Genomic DNA, 24109 nt, shown 5'->3' with positions numbered 1-24109 from the left:
TCTGGGAAAGGGCACAAGCATATTTCAAAGCTTTTGCATGCGTGTGTGTGTTTGTGTGTGTATGCCTTCTGGTAAAAAGTCAGTAAAACCCTGATGCTGTGACAACTCCCACTTCAAAGTTAAGGAGAGTTTTATCTGTCTGTGTAAAAGCCTTCATAAAAAATGTGCACTTGGCTATTTTATGGCCACTTGTGCTGTTTTACAGAGGAAAATTAAATTTAAGACCTGAATTCAAGGCTGCTGTAACCTATGATGAAGTATTCCCTTTTTTTAATTGTGTCCATTGTAGCTACTTCTCCCTTTTTCTTTTTCTTTTGTTAATATTGAACCTGGAATGTTGCTGCTCTGGGCAGGTTTACCTTGGTAACGAGGTCACCCAGGTCATATTCGCAAATAATTATCTGGAAGATTAAGGTCCAGGTCTTTCTTGTGTATTGATGCTGTTATTGATGGAGGGATCAATAATCAGCCTTTTACTCCACTGTCTCAGCACTGTAACATCACATCTCTATTTTAAAGCCTCAATTACGGAATGTTTTTAACTTTATTTTTATGCATTAATTAAAAAATATTCTTCGACACACCCTTTTTTTTAAAATCCTGAGCAGTCACTGCACTCGACTGAAATAATAATGAAGGCTAAGTTTTTTGCGTGTGTGACTCAACCACTTTCTAAAGCTGTGATCATGTCCTTGGTGGCAACCTCCGTCTATCCATCTTGTATTGTATTCTGTATGTACTGTATTCCATCACTCGTTTCTCCCCCCATCTCTCCTGTCATTCCTCCCCTCTGCTTCCTTCCCCAAGCTCTTTCCATTCTTTTGTGTTTATCCTTTGAAGTCATCTGTTGAGCTCTCCTCTGCTCTCCCTCTGGAGTTCCCTTCCTACACTGAAGGTGTCTCGGGTGTTTTCTTAGCAAGCCAGCACTTTGTGGAAGCTTGTTTATATGCAGTTTGCTGAGAAACTAATACTGCAATTTATTGTAAGAGCGCAGCCAAAAAGGGGTTTTGCAGATAAATAAACAAAAAGGCTATCTTTGATTCTTTGTCACTGGCTCTTGAACGTTGATCACTATGATTCAGTGGCAAAACCTTGATTTTTCTTTGAAAACTTACAGTGTTTAATATCCAGTTTTGAGGCAATTATTATTTTTATCATAATATTATTAGCAGTAGTAGTAGTAATATTGCTGTCATTATTATGCTATGATTAAAATGAATATCAGTTATCAACAATCTATGTTACTGCGTGAATAAATGACATTGTAGTCTTCTGAATGTGTCATAAGTGATTCAGAACTGTCCTGTCTAAACCTATAACTTGATACAACTGGGACATAAGAGTAGAGGCAAACAGATTTCTGGTTATTGATTTTTCTGCACAGATACATAATTTCTCTTGATGAGAGATTAAAATGCATCAAAGAATCAAGGTTTTTTTTCCTACTCCATAGTCAAGCATGACTGAATGAAAACGAGAAGTCTGTATGTCATCTTTTTCTCTAATGCATGTCTGCCTCTTCCACAGATTGCTGTGAACCTCTGAGTGAAGATGGCCTTCTTTCAGAACAGCTTCTGGGTAAGTGTCTTGGAAACCCCCCCCCACAAATTATTGTATGTATTTCTGATTCACCTATAATGACAGTCGACTTACAGCTATGAATCACTGAACTTGAATATTCTCAGTGGACAGCTGAGCTCCTGGCTCCCTGCTGCTCTGCAGGTACACTCTGAAAGCATTTGCCATCTCCCTCCTACGCTTGCTGCAAACAATACTAATCGATCTTGTGTTCAGGCCCGCTGCCAAATGGAAAGAAAACTCATTCACATTTTTCTCGTAGGCAGACAGACGTAATGTCTCTTTTACAAAATTTAAATGGGGATTTTCTGAGGCAATAGCAATGGCTATTAGTTTGCCATGCATTCTTATTCCTTTTTGAAGTTCCAATCTTGATATTTGTTGGATGTCGTCCTGATATTGTTTAATATATAACTTTACCAAAGTAACTTAAAAGCATTATCTAAAGTCCGATAAGTTTGCTGACTTGTAGTAAATCAGAAACTATGAATTAGGTTGATGCAACCCTTTAGTTTTACATCTAATTGCATTTACATTCAAAAAGACTATTGTCTCCTGGTTTCTATATGAAGTTGCAATGTTGTGAGCACATTCCACTCAAACCAGTGTCAAACGAGTTCACACAATAATGATTAAGCCTATCAGCTCCACATGACTTATGTTAATGTATCTATTATGTCATTTATAAACACCTTGTTATTACAAATATTGCACAGAGAGGATATATTATCATTATATTATCAGTTTTGCGAAGAGTGTACCTTTATGAACTTATAACTCCGTATGGCAGTATTAGCAAATTTGGGCATTAATTACTGTGTGTTTGAAGTAGTTAATGACATCATTAGCAACTTTGAACAGATGTGTTAAGTGTGTGAGTGAAAACTAATTATATCTCTCCAACAATAAACTCATCCACTCATGACTTTGCTGTTGCTGTTTTTCTCTGTCCGTTGTCTGCACACCTGGTGCATCTATTTCAGGTGTGCCCTACTTTTCAGATCTCCACAGACTTCCAAACATCCTCAGTCGTATTATAGCAGTTCAACCAAAGTGAGACTCACAGATTTAGAGGCCCCATTTCCTCAATGTAGCCGTGGTGAGGAGTGGTTGCTCTACCTTTTTCTCTGCGGACCATGAAGTTTCATTAAAGCATCTTAGGCCACCATTACATTTGTTGTTTAAGATAGACCTTTATTCGCCCCACAATGGGGACATTTAGTGTCACAGCAGCAGACAGTAAAGATAAAGGTAATAAATAATAAACATGCATTTTCTTTTTTGCATCATCTGTGAATGTACAATATAGGCAAATATCAACAATAAGACCATAAAAAGGTAAAGAAAAAATAGAATACAGGAAACATGTATGCATTTTTAACAAAATTGTCTTTAAAGAAAACTGCTTCTACAGGTTAAAGTGTCATATATTTAGTGTGACTTACTACTCTTACACTTGAACAATAGCATGACCCTGGCGAGTGGAACCTGGATTATTGTTACCAGTAAGAATTTTGTTGGTCTTATGATTTCTTGTCGAAAAATTAGAAAAGCTATTAGACCAGATTTATTCAAGGGTTGGTTGAGCTTTGCATACACATGTGAAACTCACTGACGAAACTAAATGCTAATGATCACAGAGTTTGACAGACAAAACAACACAGCTGGTCGTGAGGCTTTTGCACAGTACCATCTATCTTAATAAATTGTAGCTGTGAGGGTTTGCATATAGTCGGATTGTGTCATTGTGTAGTCGTTGTGGTGCAGGCACATAATCAGACCGGCAGCTGCAGGCAGAGAAGCCAGTGAAAAAAAGCTAAAAAAAAAAACAACAAACTGTATGAGCACAATGGTTGAAAGGGGAGCAGAGTTTCAGTCGGGCACACGGATGAGGTGGAAGTGCCACTGTGTGTATGTGACGAAACTTGATGAGCAAAGCTCAGTTTAGTTTTTTTGTAATTTTGACCCAACATTCTGAGGAATCTGTGTGTTCCCCCCACCCTGCCTTTCCAGCTTTCCAATGCCAACAACTCTGTAATACAAATCAGCCCTTTAGTTAATTACCCAGCGCAGCCACTCGGGAACTGGTCGCACACACACACACACACACACACACACACACACAGAGCCTCGTCTTGTTTGGCTGAAGAACATTCACAGCCGCTCACAAAGCCTCCTCATGGCACACACGTCTTCCCCATTAACTTTATAAGAGCTGTGCTCATGGCCACCAGGGCGAAGACCATTAGCTATAATGAAGTGCAACCTTTGTAAATTAAGGCCCTGTTAAGTCTTGGGAGGAGAGCTCCTAATGGATGGAAGATTATTTTTCTTATATTTACATATAGCACTGTAAAGAGAATAAACAATCATCACCAATGAATTTGCAACTAATAATAAATGAGTAATTATTAATGAAACAATTTTTACAATCTAATAACACTTTTAGCAGTGAACACGAAAATAGAGGCCTAAAAATCATTGAGGATTATGAACTTTTTGCTTTTTGTATCTTAATTTGCATCTTTTGGCACTCACTTGTGCAAGAGATGATTGATAACAATTTGAGTGGTGCTCAGTAATCTGGCAGCAGTAATGCTCAGTAATCTGGCAGCAGTGATGCTTAATAATCTGCCAGCAGTGACGCACCACCACTGATTTTACTGAGATCTTAAGTACAAGGAGTACAGATGAGCAGGCTGTTCTGGTTCGGAGCTGTACTGTACGTATAGGCAGTGTTTTCTCACATCGTCTTTTCTTGGAAACGGCTCCTTGTTTTCAAGCAGATACAAAAGTCTGTTCACGGAAATACAAACGACACCCAGCACAGCAGGTTTTCATTGTTGCCCACGTCTCGGTCCAATGATACCAGAGTTGCTATCCCATCACTTCGAGTCATGGGGGTTTTTCTCTCAGCCTGTAGAAAAGCAAACACAGTGTGAAACTCTTTCTCCTCTTTATCTCCATCCCACTGCTTTCCTGTCATTGCTGTCAAAGAAGGAAAAAAACGGGGAAACTTATGGCACAGTGGATGTTGTACAGTAGGCACACTCACAGATTTGGCTACGTGTCTTCAATAGTAGTAGGGAAAAAGTCAAACGGATAATCTCTTACGTATTCCATTAATGGATCTGACGAATTTCATTAGTTTAGTATAGTTTGTTAATATATTTCTATTAAAGCGACACAATTTTGGATTTCAAACATCAAATAATGTCTCCAAGATAATTTTGATCATACATCAACTTACAATAGGTTGAATGTCACCTGCATTGGCACTATGTAACTTCTGGTTTCTGTAACTGGTTTTCTTTCTAGTTTATGGCATACGTCACAGCAGGGTCGACCCTGGGCAGGTGTCCAGTCCATCGTAGGGCAAACATACAGAGAAAAGAAACTCTACACTCAACTCAATTTATAGTGTCCAAGCATGTTTTTGGACTGGGAGGAAACGATGTAAACATAATGTATAATGCTATAACATGTGCTACTGTACCTGATCTGAAGTCCTGCTTCAGAGTTCACTGGTATTGTTGGCTTGTCATCAAATGCATATTTTACAATAGTTGTAACAAACAATACTGTTTACCAACTGTGGGGGGAACCTAAGAATAAATCCTATATTGTTTTATTTAAACTATCTATGTGGCTTATGTTTTCCTCGCCTAAACCATATAGGCAAAGCAGGGTAAACCGTGTCTGTGTGAATTTCAATATCAGCCTCATATAACCACCTCATATTTTTTCGCCTCGTATAACAAAAAAGCAAGGAAAACAATAAAGACGTGACTGAGACAAAGATGGTGCTCCAAACTCCAAAGTTTTTCTGCTTTCTTGCAGAGGTGAATTTTACCAAATTGCATTACTCGTTTTAGAGTGATGAGGGCTGGGCTGCTGCTACCTGCTGCTGATGTTATTGACACCTCTCTGCTTTGGGACTGTTCATTCTGCTCTGCTGTCCAGTCAGCAGAAAATACTCTGTGTGAGTCAGCTAAACTCAGAGCGGCACTGACAGGCTGATCAGTCAGCTCACTGTATGCTGTCTGATGCAGCAGGGGGTTGAATATTGGACAGTTTCCTAAAAGAGACAACCCCTGCAAGTGGTATGCAGCACCCCATCATATCTGTAGTTTAATGACTTTTGTGGCTTGTTAAAATCACTTTTCTATTGATATTAGATATTAGATATTGAGGAAAATAAATAAATGTAAAGCAAAGAAAAATAGTTGAAGAAGTAGTTGTATCATATGGGGAGATATCTGTTCCATCTCTGTACAGTCTAAGGACTGTAAATTGCAGAATATAACCTTCACACAGCTACAGATCATCTGGTTGTCACAGTTACTCTCTGGTGGACTTTCTCCTCCAAACATACAATAGATACTATTTTAGAGGCGAAAAAGAGAAAACATCATTCAAATTGTCATGAAAGTATTGTTTTAGCCATATTTCTTAAATCTAGATGAAACGGCTGCATGAATATATTCCCACATTTACCAATGTGCAGCCGAGAGAGAGGCATGATTCTTTTTTATCTGCCTCGTCTTTTCTCATTTGTTTTGCTTGGTTCTGCTGCGTTCTCAGTATCCTGGTTTCATTTGACTGGAGGGCTTTATTACACTGCAGGAATGTCCTCAGACATCAGATCCTCTGTAAAGGCCGATTTGAAAATGGCCAGAACTAAAGGCACCACTGTGGAACCTGCCAGAGAACAAAACCAGACACACTTTTCCTGCTCATGTGCATGTTACAATAAGAAAAATGAGGAAGGATGTGTAAGAAGCAACTTTGAAACTGTAACAGTAGAGTGCATACACATAGCCAAGGTAGAACAATCCTACACATTGTTTACTTCCCTCTGTAGACCTTTATAGATGTCTGAAATTTTAAAAATCCCCTGAAAAATGTAAATCATTGAAAAATGGATTTGACCTGGATCTAATAATAAGCTGCATTAGCACCAAATTTAGTGGATTTTTTTTTTTTGTGTAATACTGCTAAACAAACAAATAAAAAAGCAACAACAAACAGACATGGGTAAATCTTTCCATCTTTACAAACTTGCTGACACGTTGGTGCAGTTTGTGACAAATAGGAATTACAGTGATGGATTTCTCTCGGCCTCTGACACAAGGTGTCACATGACTCAGTGCTCTTGTGAGCTGATGTTCTGGTGCTCACACAGCTCATGTTGGGTTTATTCTTCGATTATTCTCGTGATTTCTCTCCAGGATGTTGGCGTTTCGTATTTTGACCTTGAAACAGTCGCACTTGTCTTGTGTATATTTTATTATATTTCTCAAGTTTGCCAAAACAGAACAAAGCAGAGCAGTGGTGCAGTAAGTAACTTACTCGTTCAGTTAGGTCCAGGAGGGGGGTAAGCAGGGATGTATCCATGAAAGAGACAGCTGTCTGTCATCTATTATTCAGCCTTTCTGAAAGTTAATGCCTATTGTGTTTGGCTTCGCCAACAAGAGGAATGTGAAAACGGAATTTTTAATGTTGAGGCAAGAATGAGACACTGTTGCTGAAGAAGAAACTCTTTTCCTGATGATCGATTCTTAATGTTCCTCCTTGACCAATGGCACAACTTTTTATTTCTGCAGGCCAGTTTATCTTTGCCGAGGTTTCCTCATTGTTTGTAGTTAGTTTCATACAAACCAGCCTAAAGAAAATAAAGTTACATCGACTAAACTCTGAAGATCTGTACTGTAAACACACATTAAGTATGTTTGTAATATAACATTACATTTTTTTATTATTATTGTGTTAGTCCACCTCAAACTGGAATTTTTTAAATACCTGTAAACATGCTAGTCAGACTGAAGGTTTACGAAAAGTAAAGATAATGAAATGGGGAGACAAACTACTATTGTCAGACAGGTTACTCTGAGCATGTGACACAGTTGCCACCTCCAGCTCATACCTGGAAAAAATAGAAAAAGCCAATCCACAAAAAGGAAAACATCAAACAAAAACATGGTGAAATTCAGACTGATACCTTTTTTGGGCTGACAAGGAGACAGATTTTATGCTCCATCATCTTAAAGAATTGAATATATTAAAGTGAATGGATGGGAAGAAGAGTCTGAATGGAGCACGACATGTTCACAACTAGCTGCCAGCTAAACTGTAACTGCTAACAAGAGTGAAAGTTGGCCCATCGCCCCCAAGCGTTGCAGAGCCAGGACACACTTCGCATTAAATCAATTCCCCACTAGAGCTTGTACACTGGGACAAAGACAGCCGTCCAATTGAACAGCGATGTTGAGCTCCAAATACAGCTTGATTTTGACATGAAACAGTTTCATAGGATAAAAGTCTTTGACTGATTTCTTTTGTTATCAGTATCTAAAAATACAGACAAAGTCAGACTAAGCAACATAAGTGTAAGGAGAGCTTAATAAGCCCACATTCCTACAGAAAGCCTGTTGTTCCAGGTGAGGGAATAAAAACTACAAATCTCACTTTAAGTGTTCCCACTTCACCTCTGACACCAGAAATAAAGTTAATGACGGTGTTAAAAACATTGCGCTACATCCAACTTATCTCATACAAGTGAGTCTTAAATGTCCATGTCATTTTCCATGAAAATTTATCTTATATGTTGAACAAAACCCTTTTACTTCATCATTTCTAGACAAAAGGAGACAACAAAGTCTTTCCCTCTGTCTCACTGTTTTCATGGTCCACTGTACTTCACAGTTTGTGGCTAATTCATTAATGTAGTTAAACGATCTGTTAAATCATGATTATCATGTTCTATTATAGAACACTTATCAAAATAACACAGGCAAAACAGACAGAACTAAAAATGAATACAGGAAAATAGACGAGCAAGCCAAAAGTCCACATTTTAAACAAGGCTTGGAAAACAAACGATGGTCATGGTGATTCATCTGCTCCTGTCACTGCTTCAGTGTTAATGTTATAATGTGGATTATCAGGGCAGCACCACAATGAAGCAAATATCAAGATACTTAACAGTTCTTTTAATCTGTTTAATTCAGTTTCAATCATTTCAATCATCAAAGACAAATAAAACCTATTATTCCAGCACATGAGAGAAAATACTTTAATGTTGGTCGAGTTTTCTCTTACCATGAACCCTTGGCTGAGCCTAGATGTTGACCTCCCCCTCACCTCACAGAGGCCATCACAAGTCTTCATGAGAAAGTTGTCCACTTACACATTTTACATCTTTCGTCTACACACCCATCCCCCCATCCCTCTTCTCTGCCATCATCCCTCTCTTTGTCATGGAAATGGGCTCCACCATGCATGACCAAAACGGTCAACTTAATTGATGATAAAGAAATCGGCTGAGGGAGAGAGAAAAAAAGGGGAGGGGGGAGTTTGCATATATCAGACATGAAGGATTTTCATTCAGTGACATTTGAAGACTGTCGATGGACTTCAAAATTCACTCAGTATCTTAAAGTGTCACCACACGTCAATGGTCATAGTCAATGCTGGTGGTTTTTATCTGGGCAGGTGCATAACGCATATACACTGCTTGTTTTCCCCATTCTCACTGGTCAAAATATCTGTATAATATATATCTGCGGGGGTCACATGACTGCAGTACATGCAGGTTTTTATCAGCTCCACCTATGTTAACTAAAAGGCATATTCTTCTTTCAACTCATAGCATAGTCATTCATTATGAATGCATTTATTGCACCTTACATTTTACAACTTGGGACAGCACGTTATGGTTTTGTATTTTTAATGTCTTCTTACTTTTATATTATAGTGAAAGAGAACCGTTCACTCTATAAACATAATTTTAGTGTGAAACAAATGCACAAATATGATCACAACTGTGTTATGTGTATGGTGATAAACTATGTTGAATTTAGTAAGTGATTTATTGTCTGTAAGTCTATTGCTGTTGTGTTGTTGCATCTATTAAACAAGTGCAGTGCTGTGAAAAAGAATTTCTCTTTGGATACAATAAAGTCAAAGTCATACCCCTTCATCTTACTTCCTGAGATTTGACGTCTGCTTTGTAACAGGTGAAATTAACACATCCAACACTTTTTTACAACCAAAACTTATCAATGTTTAGTTGAATTCAACTGTTTTGAACTTTTTTTTTCTGCTGCAAAACATAAGAATTTAAATTTTTCCTCTGAAACTTTTAAAATGAGGACTTTTTTAAGGAAGGGCAAACCATTACCACTCAATTTTCAACATGTCTTCTTACTGACTGATATTGTCAAATACTGGTTACAAAACCATCTCAGTGCTACAGTCGTTCAGACACCAGACAAGTCTGCCAGCAGGGAAGGACAGGTGCTGTGGAGGTGTGTGTGCATGCTCGTGCGTACACGTGTGTGTGCACACGCTTAGACTGGCAGCTCATCTTTCTGTGCTGAGTGTAGAGTTTCAACAAAAGGTGTCTGCCAACTGCGAGAAAGGGACAAAACCTATAGAGACTAATGGTCACCCTTTTTGAATAGCGCAGACTTCTGGCACAGCAACATTGCACAACTGGCTACAGGCCGTGGTCCACTGTTTATAAAAAAAGCTAATGTCAATGCATTCAGCTATTGTGTAATAATACAAAACCCTATTCTTTTTTTTTAAAAAAAAAGGGAGAGAAAATACGAGCACATTGTACTTGTATTTATATCTTTGTGAGGTACAAAAAATGTATTTTGTCTGCGCCCTACAACTTTAAAGGGCCTTTTCAGGGTTAAGACCTGGTTTTTGGATTAGGGTTAGAATTGGGCTAAGGTAAGGGTAAGTGTTTAGCTTAGGCACTTAGTTGTGATGGTTAAAGTTAGGGTAATGGGCTAGAGAATGCATTCTGTCTATGATGTGTCCTCAATAAGATAAAAAAACAAGTGTGTATGTGCTTGTTTTGGTGTAAACACTAATCTCGTCAGGATTATTTGGCTCCAGTATGGACCAGAACTTAATTTCTGCAGCTCTGGTTAAGGAAGTCAATGTAGAGTCCCAACGAGATTAAATGTGTGTGTGTTCTTGTATAGTGTCTTTGTGAGGACCAAAGAACTCCTAAGGGAGTGATGACATTTTGCCTTCCTCACGTTCTGTCACCCCTTAAAGGGGCTTTTTAAGGCTTGGTTTTAGGGTTAGTGTAAGGGTTAAGGTTAGGCATTAAGTTGAGATGGTTATGGTTAGGGTAAGGGGCTAGGGAATGCATTGTCTGAGTGCCCTCACCACCGATGCTGCTAAAGAAAACTGTGTGTGGTTTTGGGTGACCCTTCCTTGGCATTCCAGCCATTCCCCTGGTACCTGGGAACTGGTCTGTTCTCCCCCGATTGGGTATTTTTAGTCCCTGAGACGCAGCTGTCTGTGTCTCTGTCTGCACACACACAGTCCGGCTGTTGACTGAAAAAATGCAGTGAGGCTCAAGAAACTGCACAGTGTCGGGCACTTCTCTGGGCTGTGGAGACTTAAGCTAAGACAGGTGTAAGGTTAATGTCATAGTAACATAGGTGAGGGAGTGGCTGAGGTGTTAAATCTGCATAGCTGCAAGGTTAGCAATTCTCCTCTCCACAACACACCATTGTGTCATGCTGGTTCTGCGGGTGTTTATGCTCAACAAATGAAAAGCAAACAGTGAGATATTTCCCCGTAGAGTGCAGCAGTAGTGACATAACGTAAAAAAAAAAGGGGATTGGTTGAATTCATCTCTCTAAGTGTCATCGCCACAAAAACAACAAAATCCCACAAGCGTCAGAGAGAAAAAAACATAATTGGTTTTCTGGTTGTGTGGTATTGGTGTTAGTTACCAAACTGACATTAGAAACTGGGAAGTTTAATGTTGTGACAATCTGAGAACATCCATTAGCACATTGAAACCCAGTGATATCATCTGAACATAACTGGTTCTTCTGTCAGTGAACCAATTAGCCAATAAATTATATTTGGCTTCACATAGGTTTTAAATGGAGCTTAATGCTGAAAGTCAGTGATGACAGATTGGTTACTTTGCATACTGATGTATCTGTGTAAGTGTTTGAAAAGGCCCAGTTTTTCTTGTCGTACTTGTATCATAGTATTTTATATCAAAGTTCGTTTTTTTTATTTAGCTGCTACATTATACATTACTACATGATACATATATACATACATATTGAGATTCCACTGCCATAAATTCACTTGATCATTCATATCAATGTGCCATGGATAATGTCACTCATCACTTGAATAAGTCGGCACCAAGAGCGGCAAGTAATCACTGACTAATTAATAACTCTGCTGGTTATTAACCAGTGCACTGGGACCTGGGCTGTTAGATGTGTTGGTGAAACCAGCTCACACACGGAGGAATTGACAGAAACTGTGATTTATATTTATTTGTCTTTTACCATTTATTATCGTTTATTGTGAAAAGTTAAAATGGTGATTAAAATTGTGATTGTAAACTCTTACTGAATTTTTAGGTTTATTTTTAGCATTAAAATCCACGTGTGAAACCATTCATGGACACTTCTTTGTGCTGAAAACAGGGATGGGACAATACCACTTTTTTTGTGTTCGATACTGATATCGCAAACTGTGTAACAAATATTGCTCTCCCAAAAAGCTAAAAATGCTGGATTGTATAAGATGTAACATTTTTATCTGTCTGTGATATTTGACCGTTACCGATTGCCATCTCTAGTATGAAACCATCTCGTTTTACTCGTGCTGTGTACTTCAGTTGTGACGTAGAATGTGTTGCTTTTATTACCAAACAAAACCATCCCTGTCTCTAACTTTATCTTGTTGCCTAGCTATTCTTGCTCCGACGCTAACAGACGGTGTGTGTGCGTCTTTTTTTTTTTTGTACCTCGGCAGGGGGAGAAGAATGCCGGCTTTGACGTGCTCTACCACAACATGAAGCATGGCCAGCTGGCAACCAAAGAGCTCGCCGAGTTTGTCCGTGAGAGGTAAGGTTCTTGTGTATTTGTGAATTTCTGTGTGGGAGGTGGTGATGGGACTTGTGTGGACAAATTTTTGACTTGTAGTAATAAAGGAAAGATGCGAGATTGCGAAATACTCAGAGATTCTATATTTACTAGTTTGGAATTCATCTGTTGCTGTTTCGGTTTAAAATCTGTCACTATCGTACAGACATTTTAACAAATCTGTCTTTCGTCTTTGTTCTTTCACTCCTGTCGTCACTGCTGTGTTACATTTTGATTTCATTTCATTCTGTCAAACGCACTTGCACACACGCCTGAATAGGTTGATTATCCTTGAACCTCAGAATACATGTACATGTTTGTCTTCATTTATGCACATGCTTTGTTTAAATACATTCATTCATACATACATTCATGTACAACAGCCCTTTTCCTCCTGGCAAAAGAATGCATTTAAAGAGTGTGGAGTGTTTCAGTTTATTAAATAGGTTAAAGTACCACACATTAGTACCCCCATGAAGTCAAGTAAATCACATTATAGTAGTGAAACAATTGCTTGATTACTAAATAAATCATCAACTATTTTGATCGGTTTAAGGTTGTTTTTTTGTTATCAAAACAAATTCTTAAATGTGAATATGTTCTGCTTTGTTTGCTTCATTTCACAAAGAAATCATTGACACTGAATCATCTTGGTTTGTGGACATCAATATTATTATTTTTTTTACATTTTATGGACCAATAAATTATGAAAATAATCATTAGATGCAGCCTTACATTATAGCATGTAATAATTAGTATGTCCACTCTGTTGTCTTTCCCCACGGTGGGAAATTAGTTTGTTTGAAATTAGGCTGCAGTGTACAGTGTAGATTATAAACCCCAGTACAAACTAAAATCATTGCAGGTAGTTCTTACCATATTAATATACTGTTAAGTTCAAGTGTTCCTCCCCATTCCAACCAGCTTGAACACGTTTCTTCACCTCTTTTCCACAATCTCCACTGCTCTGGACTGTTGACACTAAATACTTAAATCCTCCACCTTCTTTATCTCCATGGTTCCACTTGGGTTCCTCTCATTCACACACATATATTCTGTCTTGCTGCCACTAACCTTCATTCCTCTCCTTTCTAGAGCATATCTCCACCTCTCGAGCTTTTCCTCCACCTGGTCTCTGCTCTCACCACAGATCACAATGTCATCTGCAAACATTGTATATATATGTATATATATATATACATATATATACATATATACATACATATATATATATATATATATATGTATATATATATATATATATATATATATGTATATATATATATATATATGTACATATATATGTATACATATATATATATACATATATATATATATATATGTGTGTATATATAGGGCCACATGGTGGTGTATTGGTTAGCACTCTCGCCTTGCAGCGAGAAGACCCGGGTTCGAGCCCCGGTTGGAACAAGGGCCTTTCTGCATGGAGTTTGCATGTTCTCCCCGTGTGTGCGTGGGTTCTCTCCGGGTTCTCCGGCTTCCTCCCACAGTCCAAAAACATGCAATGTGGGGATTAGGTAAATTGGACACTCTAAATTGACCGCGTGAGAGTGAATGGTTGTTTGTCTCTGTGTGTGTGTGGCCCTGGGATGGACTGGCAAACTGTCCAGGGTGTACCCCGCCTATCTATATATTATATAATATATATTAAACAGTCTGTCTAAATAGTCTGTCTGTCTCCTAATTGGTGATAATTGGTGAGTAAATTGTGGCCATTAATGAGGTTTGCCCCTGGACTCCTCCCACAGCTGAAGTTAACACACATAAACCAGACAATGATTCAAATCACCGCTACACATTCCTCTGTGGGTGAAATGAAGTTGTCTGCTCAGACAGCAAATCAGCAGCCAGGAAATGAAATATGGTGCACTGTGCGTAGATTAGTATATGTGACCCCACATGATGGAGATAAGGCAGTTGTGCTGATAAATGTTCTCTGGCTTTTGCTCACTCTCTTTTAACGCAAGAGATTGTATGAATCAGTCATTTAAACGTTTTCCAACCACAATCTGAGAGTTCCTCCGTTATTTCTCTGCTCTTGCTCGATCTAGTCAAGATTTTTCTCTGCATTGTATTAGTTAGACCCCACTGATTGACTGAGTGAGACAATAGACTTAAGGATTTGACTATAAGTTTATCGGTGACGGTGAAAAGTCATCATTTGTCAGAAATTTAAATATTTGCTTACTCAGGCAACGCAGTTGTGAGAATTTGCTGCTAAAGCACTTTCTGTGCCATTCATTTTAAACATGTGAAATGTGATCTATGTTTATTTTCTATCATACATCAGAGACTGAAAGGTGTAGGTGTGTTCAAACTAATGTCAAATGAGTTCACCTCCACATGACTCTCTTTGTTTCTCAGTATAGCAGTGTTTGCACACGGAGCTTAACATTTCATAATCTCTTTATATTAAGAGTCTTATCGACGCAACACTAAAACATCACACCTCGGTACCTCTAAAAACACAGGCTAAATAATTTATAGATTGAATAAAATATTAGAAATAAGACAAACGGGGTATAGAATGTGAATCACTGCTGAAGATGCAAAATAAGTTTGTCCTTTTGTTTTTGGCTCTGAGTCCTCAGCAGCTCGTTGTTCTTTCCATTTACCCTCAGGACATTTGGATCAATGCTCAGTGTTTCTTTCTCTTCAGGGTCTTCAGATGCTTATTAAAGTTGTATGTCCAGTCTCTGAAAATGAGTCCATCCATCAATTAAATGTGGCTTATTGCAACATTTACCCAATACTTTCAGAAATGAATCTTTAACCTTGCTGACTGCAGTGCTGGTGGACACCCAGCATTTGGGACATAGTAAGCTCTGGACAGAGAAGATAACGTATGAGGCCATTAGAGGAGGCAACGGTGTTGTGCTGAAGTGCCGTTGGAGTACATCACATTTACCAGTCCGGAGGCTGTTTAGAGGAATTTACATTTTAAGGAATTCACTTAACATAAATCTTCCTGTCGTACTACTGCTAACCAAAGAAGCAGGTATCCTCTGACCTCATGCACACATAAAGTCACACATCTTTTATGATTTTTATTCCATATATTTGTTATGATGTGGTGCCTAAACCTGTTTTAGTTGAAGTTGTAAATATTGATTTACAGATCATTTTACAACTCAGACTTAAAACTAAATATGTTGTCTTTATATCTGGGCCAATAAAATAGTATAGATTTGTTTAGTGCTGTAAAATCAATCAACCACTAATGGTTCCAGCTTCTCAAATATAAGCATTTTCTCTGTGTTTCCTGAAACTGGATCGACCGTGTCCGTTATTTTGCCAATGTTCTGTGTTTGTTTTCACAGGGCAGCCATTGAAGAGACGTACGCCAAATCAATGAGCAAACTGGCAAAGGTGGCGAGTAACGGGAGTCCACTGGGGTGAGTTTACACCACGGGACAGCTTCACACGATAACTTCTCCTCATCATGCACCCACCAGGAGCATTTATACCACAGGAATGTAGTATATTATATAGTTTAATTAAAGAGGTCACATAAATACACACGAGATATGAATGAGTGCCATCTGTGTCACCAACTGTCCACATGTTAGATTTGCATAATTCTCCTTACAATGTTTACTCTTTATGGTTCAACACGTACAGTCTGTCGTCTGCTATTTAACAGAGTTGTCTTTTGAATGTACGGCATGTAGCAAGTGATAAAAGGAGGGAGAGAAGCATCAAAGACTTCATTTGTAGAGGTGATGATAAATGATCCCATTAAAGGACAATTAAGGATAATTATTGTCTTTCAAGCAGCAGTGTTTGTACGAGATTAAAAGGTTTTGCTGTTTGTGCTAAATGTGCCTTTTTTCCAGGACGTTTGCTCCCATGTGGGACGTGTTCAGGGTGTCATCAGACAAACTGGCCCTCTGTCACCTGGAGCTGATGAGGAAGATGAACGATCTCATCCGGGACATCAACAAGTACGGAGACGAGCAGGTCAAAATTCACCGCAAGGTACATCCTTCACCCCTGACAGAAATCTGGTTGATGGTTGTGTATCTGTATGTGCATATGTGTGTGTTCGTCTCTGTGAATATAGTTGTGTAGTTTCTCATTACTTGACCTCCATCCAGCCGCTGTCAACCTAATCGCATTAAGTGTCTTCTCCCTTCACTTTAATTTGCCCTTAAAATATCAAATACAACAATGATCGGTGCAGTGTGTGTGTGTGTGTGTTTCTTGGGTATTACTCATGTTGTGGGGACCTAAATCTGTTTACTCGTACATTATGGGGACAAAAAGCAAGTCCCCGAAATGTAAATTATTACATGAAGACATGTCGTAGGGTTAGAGTTATGGTTACGGTTGGAGTAAGTCTCCAGGAAATGGATGTAGGGCAATGTAATGTCCTCTGAAGCCATGGAAACCTGATTGTGTGTGTGTGTGTGTGTGTGTGTGTGTGTGTGTGTGTGTGCGCGTACGTACATGCTTGTTTCACCCAGACAAAGGAAGAGATGGTGGGGACAGTGGAGGCAGTGCAGGCACTGCAGGTTCAAACTGGTCACCTTCAGAAGTCGAAGGAGTCTTACCACGCCAAGTGTTCAGAGCTGGACCGCCTCAGGAAGGACGGGGGTCCACAGAAAGAACTGGAGAAGGTGAGCTACCATTTTATCTGTTCAAGAGAGTTTCACAGACTTTTCTTTTTTTCCCTGTGTTTCTTGGACGACTGTAGCTCAGCGGTGGAGCAAGTTGTCTTTCAACTGGAAGGTTGTGGGTTCAATTTCTGACTCCAGTAGTCTACATGCTGATGTGTCTCCGGGAGAGACACCTGACAGCGCGTTAAAGGGTCTGAAAGATGTGTGATAGATGTGCTGCACATAGATGCTCTGTATGAAAGTGTGACTGAATGGCAAAACTGTAGTTTAAAGATGCTTTGTTGTCATCAAGACTAGCAAAGTGCTATTTTTGGTTCAGTATCAGGGAAGGAGTCGGGGATCAAACCATGACCCTCTGATTAGAGAACAACCTGCTCTACCTTCTAAAGGTCACGTTTCACTGCAGCTTTTTCTTACTGACCATTGTTGCCATGATGTTTATGGAGTTGATTTATCCAAAGTCAACGGTCATTTACTGCCTGCTCCACTACTCACCTACATCCACTCTATGAAGAAAATGATGTTAAAGAATAGTTGTAATCATCAGGTAGAAATTCCATTAATGAGTTATTTTTATTAAAGGTTTGTGAATGAGTTTCGATGCACTCTCCTTTGTTTTCACTAGGCGGAGCTGAAGTCCAAGAAAGCAGCAGAGTCATTTGCGTTGTGCATTGAGAAGCACAACCGCGTGGGAGGAGAGTTTGAGCAGAAGATGAGTGGGTCTGCCCAGGTCAGTTCTGATTGCAGCTGCACCCAGGGCAACAACTTCTTCTATCCGTCTCTCCCACTCTCTGATATGTGGGGTTTATGTATCCTCCTCCTATCTGGGGCTTTATCTTTATTGCCATGACTCACCCACTTTATAACCTCTCCCTACACAAGACAGCTGTCTTATACTTTTATTTATTAACCCACATCATTTCTTCACCTAAAATGAAATCCTCATCTTCAGGATCCCTAAACACACATTGGCTTTCACGTCCTGCAACCCACTCGTTACGCTCAATCACTGCCTCCACACATCCACAGTTACTGCTGCTGTTTCCATGCCGAGAGAAATTCTTATGACCAGTTATCTCTTGTAAGGTCCAGTCACGAGTTTGATCTTGGAACAAATGGTTAAAGAAGTGAAGTAGGACCAAATAAGTCCTGTGCATTTAACAGTCCAAATCCTGAACATATTGATTTACAATGATAAAACCAAATCCTAAAGACTATATGTTTATTGGAAACATTGATATGCGTATCGACAAACATTTATCATATTAAACATATGCCTTTCATCAAAATGTTCACATCGCAGACTAAGAACTGAAAATGTGCCAGTAGTTGACTTTCAACAATGGTTAAAATGTTGCTTTGAGCTCATATAGAGCAACATAATTAGTGTCATTACACCAAATGTTCTGACTAACAGCAGTGAAATGAAAAAACTAACACTATGCCAGGTAGCACTGTGACATTTCAATGGACACTGCCTAACAACACAGATCAGAATTCAACCGCAGCAGACTGCTGTTTTCAGTGCTTTTGATCAATGCAGGCAAATCCCTCTTGAAATACACGTTCCCATGGTTACCAAATGATTTACATAGACGTATCCAGAGCTCAAACAGCTTAACAATGACAATACTCACAGAACAATCAGTGGATTAATTCATTAGTGGTCTAGCCCATGAAATCAGGCTAAACTCTGCAGCAGTGGTGCGGGGCTAATGCAAGTAAACTACTGCTGCTGAAGATTGACGGCAGATGTGATTTTATGTTTGTGCTCTCTGCCCAGACTTTGCCCAGCTAATTGGAGAAAAGCTGCTGGCAAGGCTCTGCTCACGACTCACAAGCTTATTTCTTTTTAGAAAAGCCACAGCCAGTATATGGAGACAATTTCCCCGAGATCAGGCAGCAGCAAATGAGCTGTGAGAATAAAGACCAGGATCAGACTTAAATCCTGTCAAATTATCACTGGTTTAACACCCTGGCAACCCACGGCCTCCGCTGCTGGCTGAGAGCTTCTTAAGAGCTGGTTTCTCAGATTGTTATTCAAAGGCAACCCTCACTGTATTACATATACAGTATGTGACATTTTAAATTTCTGTGATGACTCTAGTTCCCTCTTTGAATCCTCCAGAAACTCCTAACATTACGCAGCTAGAGAAACAAGAAAGCCCCATTTCTGTGTCTTCTTTTTTTTTTTACTCCTTTCCTTTTTGTATTAAAAGAGAGAAGCACAGCCGAAAATGTACTTAACAAGAAAAACAACATGTTAGGTGACACCACATCTTACCAAATCACAGTGGCTAAAGAAGACTTTGTCTTAGACCACAGAGGAATATAAATGAATCAACAGTAGATTTGTAAAGGTTTCACATAGTAAAAATAAATCTATTATTTCTCTGTACATGATTGTGTGTCTGTTTGTTTGAGTAGAGGTTTCAGGAAATCGAAGAGGTTCACCTGCGACAGATGAAACAGCTGATCAAAGGTTACTCCCACTCCATAGAAGACACCCACGTCCAGGTGGGACAGGTATGTCCACTCTCTGTCCCTCTTCATCGTGGCTTTCCTAAAGATTAAACAGTCTGATATTTATAGCTTTCTGAAGTCAGAAACATTTGTGATAAACTTTGAAATCTACTTAAGCAAAACACAGTTTTACGGGGAAAGGAGTGTAGCATTTAAAGCTGGTGTAGGGAAAAACATTTTAATGTTATTGATTTTTTTATTTATTTTTGTTTTAATTCTGTAAAAGTGTTTGAGCATAATGTAAATCAAATGATTTGAGTGAGAACCAGACTTCTGCACCTCCTCCTGGCGAAATCTGGCCAGTGACGGGGATATTTTGACCAATCACAGGGCAGTTTAGAGTGAGAAGGCACCTCCTATGGGCTACTCTACTAAAAGTTGTTTTTTTCATGTATGAAGTGAGTTTAGCTCCTTGTACACTTCTGGTGGGAGGGGCTAAGGACAAAGGAGCTGTGATCTTAACCATAAAAAGTTATCACTCCAAGTCCTTGTAACAAATAACTTTTACATTTTATGGTGCTTAAAATCCCAGAGTGATCACTCTGTCCTTGTCTGCTACAGGTGCATGAGGAATTCAAGCAGAACGTGGAAAACATCGGCATCGACAACCTCATCCAGAAATTTGCCGAGCAGAAGGGCACGGGCAAAGACAGGCCAGGTGCTGTGAGCTCAAAACAATTTCCAATAGGGAAATAGAACTCACGCAAGCTTAAATGACACTAAATAAATATAAAGACAAGGGATGAGAAGGCAGAATAGTTCAGTCATGCTGTGAGTGTGTATTTTTTGTTTATTTATCCCGGTGTGCCTGTTGTCCGCAGCTCTGGCTGGTTTTGAGGAGTACATGACAGCTTTGGCACCTGAAGGTGGCAAGAAGAGTCGAGCTAAAGCTTTTAGGATCCCAGGCCTGGGCAAGAGGGACAAGGAGCCAGACTCTACGTGAGTGATTGCACACACACACACACACACACACACACAGTGTCCATGAGTTGGAAGTCAATTTGAATAAAAGCACTTGCCAAATGAATAAATGTAGATGTGGTCACTGCAGTTCAGCTTAGTCTGGTCGTCTTCATTTACCCTGACATCAACTGTTTAGTTGCTAATGTGCTCGTACCAAAGAAGCAGTGTTGTTATTTACAGATACTTAACATGATGAGTGATGAAACAGTGAAATTAGCAAAGCTTCATTTGTTTATAACAACAGCAAGAAAATATAACAATATAATCGCCCCGCCAGAATAAAGTAAAGAGAGAGACACCAGGAGAAAAAGAGTGTTTATTTAGTTGATGTTTATCTGACTGAAATGTTGCATTCATAATCATGGGAACTGTGAAGGAGTAAAAGTGTAAAGGCATCATTATCAGGAATCATTTTAAGATGTTTTGTTTCTTTTTTCTTTCTTTGAATTAATCCTGAAAGTGAATATAAAGTAAATACAGAGTTTCTCCTTGTCGTATATGTTAGAAAATAGTGGCTGAGACCATGTGAAAAAAACGACAGCTCAATTATTGAGTACACACTGCGTGTCTGAAATTTGACTTCCTCTTTAATGATATACAACACACCAGCACACTTTGTTTACCTGTTCACTCATGTGTAACTGCACCTGCTCTTACACTACTGCGTTTATGTCCATCTCCCAAAAAAACATCTGGCATCAATGCAAAAACACACAGAATAGCTGTGTTTTAGGCTCTCTATTTTATTTTTTATTTTTTTTGAACACTTAGCGACTTTCTTTATCATTCAAAGTGGTTAGTACCACATTTTCCTGTGAGGTGATTAAGTCAGAAGAGTTATTTTTGATCGCTTTACGTGCAAATGTATGTAACCCCCCCATGACCGGCAAAATGATTTGACTGATCCAAAAAATCTATCATTTGATTGTTCGTCATTCTGTGCTACTGGCTTCAGTCTGACTTACTGCTGAATGTGTTGTGTGTTTGCAGGGATTCAGCAGTGACTGAGACACTGGTGAGTATCTGACACAATGTTCACCTGAATACTGCAGCAGCTCTCGGTACCTCGACTGACTATTAGAACTGCACAAGTTGTATTTGCTACTTTTTAGGACCTTTTTCTGGCATAAACACTGATCTCGTGACCATGGAGACCAAAACCTGGTCCTAATAATGCAGTCCCTTATTTCTCAGGAACTTGAGATAAGGTGACTCTAATTATTATTATCAGCTCCACTACAATCACAGACCCTGGTACTGGTATATACAGTGGAACAGTATTTCTGTATAATATTTTCCTCTAAGTACCACTAGAGGAAGCTCACGTACTGCTGGTGGTCCACATACCACAGTTTGAGAACCATGGGTATAGACTGTCCAAATGAATGGAAGTCAGTTCAGTCTCCTAAGAAGAATAGCTATGCAAACCTGTGTGTGTGTAGATGTAGGTGTGGGGTTTCCCAGGTTTATTCTTGTACTTAAGAGAAGAGGTTCAGAAGATACTTTAGAAGCCAGAGAGGAAATGCACAATGTTGCACGTCAGCCTGTGTGTAACTGACACACAGAGAGCGTGTGTGTGTGTGTGTGTGTCTGTCTGTCTGTGTGTGTGTGTGTGTGTGTGTGTGTGTGTGTGTGTGTGTCTAAAAGGCTTTGTACGCTGCCAGGAAACTATCTAACAGACTGATGTGGAAGCCGAGAGTCAACAGCCGAGCTGCTGCTGTAGATATTTTACACATCCAAGGGCCCTAAGTTTCTAACTTCAGAGCAACAGGCAACAAGTAACGTTTGCAGAGGTCACATTAAAGCGTATTGCATGAAACAGTACACGTGGTTATACTATCAATGTGACTGATCACACCATGAAGCATTACTACACCTGCTGGAGTTTTCCAGCATTTTCCGGTCATCGTGTCAACTTGAGATGTGATCACTGAAATCAGACCTGATACCATCTGTATATGTTCCGTCTCATTCTAAAAATAACTCCCTCCTCGTACGCTGGTGCTGGAATGTATTTCAGGTTTTCCACGTGTCTTGTTATGAAGATCATATGGCATCAGCTAAACACAGCTGATGTACAGAACGTCCTGACTAATGATGTCGTAATGACAAGACAAGTGCCGACCAGACCCCAGTGCAATAAAAAACATATTTTTAACAACTGGATGTCACTAACCCTGCATGGTAGTGATGACTCGTGTGATTTTTGTATAATCTGACTCAGATTAAACCCTTTGAAAAACAAGTACCTAAACCAGAGAACTTGATCTATTAACGTTTGTTAGGCAGTCAACGTCTCCCTCTATGCCTGTAGCATAACACCAGTCCAACACATGACTGGATTAACTTGTGTTTGTGTGTGATTTCCTTCCCGTAGAACTCGCCACTGGAAGTGGACGATGAAGGATTTGTCATCCGAGCCGACAGCACCCAGAATGATATCCTTTCTTTTGTAAAAAATTAAACTTGACTTACAGCAAAAAGTTAGTTAGTTAAAAATGCGTGTAAGTGTAAATACACAGTCTGATTTGACCTGTGTCACCTCCCTATACATATATCTCATACATATCAACTGCAACTAACTAACTAATGATTATCATTCAATCATACAATCATTATTTTCATGCACTTTACTCTATTTTCCATGTTTTTGCTCCCCTTTTCAGTCATTTATTTACACAAACAAAGCCAAATACTATTGCTGTAATCAGCAAATATCACTGTGTACTGTTGCTGTATATACTCCCACTACTCTGTGAATAAAAATGATTCAGTAGCTGTAAGGAACAACAACCGTATTCTCACATATTTCAAATTCAAAGAGGATATAGATTAATGGATAGTATCACAGACGTTGCTTGATCACATACTTGAGGCACCGAATTAAGCCTCATGAGGCCGTTGAATGGTCTCGTGGCTGAGACAGAGACACTTTAAATGAAGCGTGATGGGAAGGTCAGAGGTGAGAGGTTTGGTTTAAACGAATTATCCGCCCACTTGCCTTCATTCATGGTCTCTCTATTAACGAGAGCCAGACAATTATAAAGATCTTAATCCTACGTGCGGTTGAAATGTCCGAATATCCAGGTGCTGAAGTGTCTTCAGCCGCGATGCATTTATTGGCAGTGACTCTGACAGAGTGTGAGATAAAAACCCTTCCTGTGTTTGTCGTCACCCTGTCGAGCACTGTGGCTGCTCAGGATAGGAACAGTGCTCATTCATCAAAGACCCACAGTTTCTCTAAATCTAGCAGCACACAAAACATGACACAACAAAGCAGAGAGCAGAGAGTCTGAAGAAAAGAGGAAGTTGTTTTTCTTCTCGGGAGAGATGATGCGACAGGAAGTGGTGGTTAGGCGGCTCTGCAGCCATCATCTTCAGTGCTGTCCTCTGCTTGTGTTCTGTATATGTGTCTGTACTGATCTTCAAGCAGATTATCTACATCATGTCCCTGTTCCTGATTTGATCAAACTCATAGTG

At 39.3% G+C, this 24109-nt stretch overlaps 1 protein-coding gene across 1 annotated transcript in view; it reads left to right on the top strand.

Moving 5' to 3' along the window:
• fcho1 (FCH and mu domain containing endocytic adaptor 1) overlaps positions 1–24109 on the top strand; it is a 45495-nt gene that overhangs the window by 11564 nt on the left and 9822 nt on the right. The window contains exons 2-12 of the mRNA XM_044044798.1: positions 1528–1578; positions 12394–12485; positions 15845–15919; positions 16361–16502; positions 16991–17143; positions 17769–17873; positions 19571–19669; positions 20228–20324; positions 20488–20605; positions 21620–21644; positions 23007–23067. Coding sequence (XP_043900733.1) covers positions 1552–1578; positions 12394–12485; positions 15845–15919; positions 16361–16502; positions 16991–17143; positions 17769–17873; positions 19571–19669; positions 20228–20324; positions 20488–20605; positions 21620–21644; positions 23007–23067 — 994 coding nt within the window. The 5' untranslated portion in view covers positions 1528–1551. The remainder of the gene's footprint in view (positions 1–1527; positions 1579–12393; positions 12486–15844; positions 15920–16360; positions 16503–16990; positions 17144–17768; positions 17874–19570; positions 19670–20227; positions 20325–20487; positions 20606–21619; positions 21645–23006; positions 23068–24109) is intronic.

Source organism: Solea senegalensis, linkage group LG14 (assembly GCF_019176455.1).
Source record: "Solea senegalensis isolate Sse05_10M linkage group LG14, IFAPA_SoseM_1, whole genome shotgun sequence".
Taxonomy (NCBI): domain Eukaryota; kingdom Metazoa; phylum Chordata; class Actinopteri; order Pleuronectiformes; family Soleidae; genus Solea; species Solea senegalensis.
The sequence above is the reverse complement of the archived record's forward strand: the minus strand, read 5'-3'. Positions and strand labels throughout refer to the sequence as shown.